Source organism: Camellia sinensis, chromosome 5, assembly GCF_055761805.1.
Source record: "Camellia sinensis isolate YWXY chromosome 5, ASM5576180v1, whole genome shotgun sequence".
Taxonomy (NCBI): domain Eukaryota; kingdom Viridiplantae; phylum Streptophyta; class Magnoliopsida; order Ericales; family Theaceae; genus Camellia; species Camellia sinensis.
In genome coordinates, this window is record NC_138965.1 from 97632513 (window position 1) to 97637324 (window position 4812).

Genomic DNA, 4812 nt, shown 5'->3' on the forward strand with positions numbered 1-4812 from the left:
GAAGATGGTGGAGGACCTCAAAACGATCTTGGTAAACGGAGGAGATCCAGACAAGTTTTTTCTGCTCGGCACTTCACTTCTTGCCAGAGAGAAGGAGCAGTTGCTAACTCTCCTCCGCAAGAATATAAAAGTATTTGCCTGGTCTGCTTATGAGACTCCTGGGTTGGACCCAACCTTTGTATGTTACCAACTCAATGTCCAACCAGCAGCTCGGCCCGTAGTCTAAAAGTGCAGACGATCATCCACATAACACACGAAAGCGGTCACCCAAGAGGTAAACAAGCTTCTGGCGGCAGGGGTCAAACGAGAGGTACAATATCCGAAATGGTTATCTAACACTGTCGTGGTGAAAAAAAAGAACAGAAAATAGAGGGTGTGCACCGACTTTACCAGCAACAAAGCTTGTCCTAAGGATAGCTTTCCTTTCCCGCAAATAGACCAACTGGTAAATGCAACTGCCAGACATGAACGGATGACCTTCCTAGATACCTACAGTGGCTATCATCAAATCCCCCTATTTGGCCCTGCCCAGGAGAAGACAACATTCATTAGCCCAAGGGGACACCTATTGCTACAAAGTGATGCCCTTTGGCCTGAAGAACGCCAGTGTGACCTATCAATGGATGGTTACTAAAATGTTCAAGGACCAACTAGGAAAGACTATGGAGGCCTATATAGATGACATGGTGGTCAAAAGTAAATTAGCCGAACATCACCTGGGAGACTTGGAGGAAGTGTTCCAAATCCTGAAGACCCACAAGCTTCGCTTGAACGCCTCGAAATGTGCATTCGGGGTAGGTTCAGGGAAGTTCTTGGGATATATGGTGACTAGGCAAGAAATCGAAGTCAACCCCGACCAGATCAAAGCCCTCCAAGACATTGAGGCACCTATGAAGGCTAGGGAACTCCAAAAGCTCGCTGGTATGGCCGCAACATTGAATCGATTCATTAGTCGGTCTTTCGATCGAATGAGACCGTTCTTCCAACTCATAAGGAAGAAGGCAAGCTTCGAATGGAGTGACCAGCGCTCCGAAGCACTAATAGAGTTGAAGAAGTATCTTTCTTCCCCTCATCTTTTGTCTACTCTAGTCCCCAACGAAGAGCCCTTTTCTTTACTTGGCTGTCTCCGATCACGCTGTGAGTGCAGTCTTGATTAGAGAGGAAGGAAAGGAACAAAAGCCAGTATACTACGTTAGCAAAACCCTTTTGGATGCCGAAACCAAATACCTGCCACTAGAGAAGCTGGCATACGCCCTCCTGATTGCCTCTAAGGAGCTTGCTCACTACTTCCAAGGACACGCTATCAATGTCCTCACAGAGTACCCTCTAAAGTCTGTGTTCAACTAAGCTGACTTCTCAGGCCAGACAGTGAAATAGGCAGTAGAATTGGGGGAGTTTGACATTAAATTCCAGCCACGGATTGTAATCAAAGCTCAAGTGTTAGCAGACTTCGTAGTTGAATTCACTCCAAGATTGACCGACCTCTCCGAATGGAGCTCGACCTTAGCAACTGGAATCCACAACACTCATCAAACCCCCGTCGAGGCATGGAAACTTTTCATTGGAGATGTTTGGCTGCTGTTCATTGATGGATCCTCCAACCAAAAGGGTTCTGGAGCGGGAATGGTCCTTATTTCACCAAAGGGGTTTGTTTGGGAGCAAGTCATCAAACTGGGATGGAAGGTTTCCAACAATGAAGCAGAGTACGAGGTTCTGCTAGCTAGTCTACACAACACTGAACACTTTAATGCAAAGGAGTTGCTTGTTTATAGCGACTCCCAACTTGTGGTGAACCAATTGACTGGAGTATACGAAACTCGCGATGACCGGATGACATCCTATGCAGAACAAGCCAAGCACCTGATCCATAAATTTCAAGCTATCAGGGTTGTGAAAATTGGTCATGATGGAAATAGCCACGTCGATGCCTTAGCCTATCTTGGCTTTTCGGTGGACTCCAGAAATGGTCGTAAGATATGGGTCAAATTTGTTTCTCAACCAACTGTCGATCCACCAAGCTCAGTCCTCTGTACTGACCTCGGTCCGAGCTGGATGGACCCTCTTCTTGCCTTCTTAAAAAATGGTGCTCTTCCAGATGACAAGAAAGAAGCACATAAAAGAAGGCACTGAGCTACGCGATTTTGGGTCTCACCTTCGGGCAAGCTCTGCAAAAAGTCTTACCTTGGTCCATATCTTCTTTGTGTTCACCCCAATCTTGTAGAGAACTTTCTTTATGAAATCCACAAGGGGATCTGTGGTAGTCACACTAGAGTTCGGTCCTTGGCACACCGAGCCCTCACTCATAGGTACTGGTGGCCGCGTATGCAGAAAGACGCCCAACAGTATGTCCAAAAATGCGATAAGTGCCAAAGGTTTGCCCCACTCATTCATCAACCAGCTAAGAACCTAACTCCCATCGCCAGTCCATGGCCATTTGCACAATGGGGTCTGGACATTGTTGGACCTCTAGCAAGGGGTACTGCTAACAAAAGGTTCTTCGTTGCTGCCACTGACTATTTCACTAAATGGGTGGAGATTAAACCCTTAGCAAGCATAAAGGAAGCTGACATGAAAAGGTTCGTTTAGAGGAGTGTCATTACTCGATTAGTCCATAACTTGGGCTCCAAGGCTCCCACTCCACGACATATGAGTGCTAAAAGGTAACCCTACTCGAGGGAGGGATGGAAGGCCATCACGGCTGAAGAAGAGGCGGCGAACACGAGAGCTTGATGAACAAGTCATACGATCCTTATAAATGGTAACCTTACTCTCCTTAAGAGTGCGCGATCTCTTCACTCTGGAAACACACTGGTCTTCTCTATCTTGTCTCTACCAAACTCCGGTACTGACTCGACCGTCAGAAGGGTTTCCAACCAACCCCTAGTCGAGCAGCCTAACTATTTGTTCCTTGTGTAGGCCTTCACCCATCAGTGCACCAGGGTTTGTCCACGAAGTTCTATCTAACTCTATTGCAAAAACTGGTCCACACAGTAACTGCTTTTAGTTATTTTGTTTGTGTTGAATGCGTTGAATTGAAAGTGGGAATGATATACCTATCTTTGGATATATTTTATTTTCTCAAGAAAGTTAATTTTGAAAATCTCTAGAAAATTGAGAAGATCATTCCTTGTTTTTTTTTCCCTCTCATGCCATTCTCTCTTTGAGATTTGATTCTCTTTGCTAATTGTTATTATTGTAGCAAGTCAAGCTGTTCAGGCTTTGACAAACTGTGTAACTATGATAAATCCACTAAACTTTTATTAGAGATTGCTTGTTCATTATATTTTTGTGCTGTTTTTAGATGTAAATGGAAATGATGAAAACAAAATTTCAATTTTGAAGTTTTTTTTTTCCTGGAATGAAAATGGGATAGTAGTTGTGAAATCCCATATTGTGAATTTGTTGAGGCTTGGGCTAGGCTTATTTGGATCTTGGATTTATGGAAGAATTTGGGGAGAAAAAAAAGAAAAACATTTAACTTTCCTTTGATTTTCTTTGTACTTTACAAATTTCACTGTAAATTTAATATCCAAATATAATCTAAGTGGTCCATGCAAGGTTTTGAAAAGCGGTTGCGGTCGTTGTAACGGTTGCGGTGACGCGGTAGCGGTTGCGGGGTGTAAAGGCCATAGTGTAATGGTTGCGGCAATCGGAACCGTGATTTTTTTTTTAATTTTTTGCACAATTTGACGAAAACTTACTGATACGCATATTTTTTTTTCCAGATCACATTTATTGGGGTTTAAAATAAATTTTGATCAATTTTTGTTAATTTTTAAGTATGATCCAATATATTTCATATTTTCAAATCACTATAAAAGGAGCTTTTAACATTTTACTTCAATAGTTAATGATTTTTAAAATAATTGATTTTAATTGTTACAAATTATTTTTTTACCAATACTTCAACTAAATGAATAAAAAATATTCACAATTATTAAATGAAAGGATTATAAAATAAAAATTATGCCATAAATTAAAAAAATATATAAAGAAAAAAAATTCATATAAGATTTTTTCTTTGGGTTTGGATCACTTAAATATTTGTTTTTTTTTTGCAAGCTTTTTTTTTTTTTTTTCCTTTTTTGGAAAAAAAAAGTTATTCAGAATATTGTAAAAGGGTGTAATGGTGTCTAATGGACTGTTACGGCCGTTACGTAACACCAAAACGGCCGTTACACATGTGAATTTTTGTCACACCGTTATAGCGGCCATAACGGATAGTGATAACTACCACAACCATTACGTAACGGTATTACGTAACAGTTGTAGATACTTTTTAAAACCTTGGGTCCATGTGCTGATGAGGAAGTTCTTACATATATTCAACTCCACATGGTGAAAGAAGTTTTGTTTTAGATTTTTAAATTTGTAAAGAAAAAGAAAAGGAAAGGAAAATGAGAAGTGAAAGATATACTCTTTTTTTTCTATCTTTTTTCTTTTTTCCTATTCATAAATTCGTTCTCAACTTCAAAATCTAAACACAATTTCAGTGTAAAACTATTTTTAAGGTAAATTACACTAGCTTTTCTCAAGGTAAAAAAAAAAAAAAAAAAACCACAATTAGGTTCATACGTTTGATATAATTATACAACTTTCTCTTTTAAATAAGGCTAGAGCGACTAAAATTAATACATAAGATGGATAAATACTGAAATAAATAAAAATAAATATACATTTTAATAAAAAAAAATGACAACATAATTTTTCTTCTATATGATTAATGAATTATTGATAAAAGATGGTCAGAACTAACTGCATTTTTTTCAAATCTCAAGGAAGGTGTGTATAATTTACCCTTGTTTTTATGTA

The 4812-nt window shown here is 39.7% G+C and overlaps 1 protein-coding gene across 1 annotated transcript; it reads left to right on the forward strand.

The window, feature by feature from the left end:
- The first annotated feature begins 635 nt into the window (after positions 1-635).
- LOC145791554 (uncharacterized) lies at positions 636-2130 on the forward strand. The gene is made up of 3 exons (XM_082871915.1): positions 636-1001; positions 1090-1308; positions 1414-2130. Exons 1-3 carry the CDS (start codon positions 636-638, stop codon positions 2128-2130), a joined length of 1302 nt encoding a protein of 433 aa, XP_082728041.1.
- The last annotated feature ends 2682 nt before the right edge of the window (positions 2131-4812 follow it).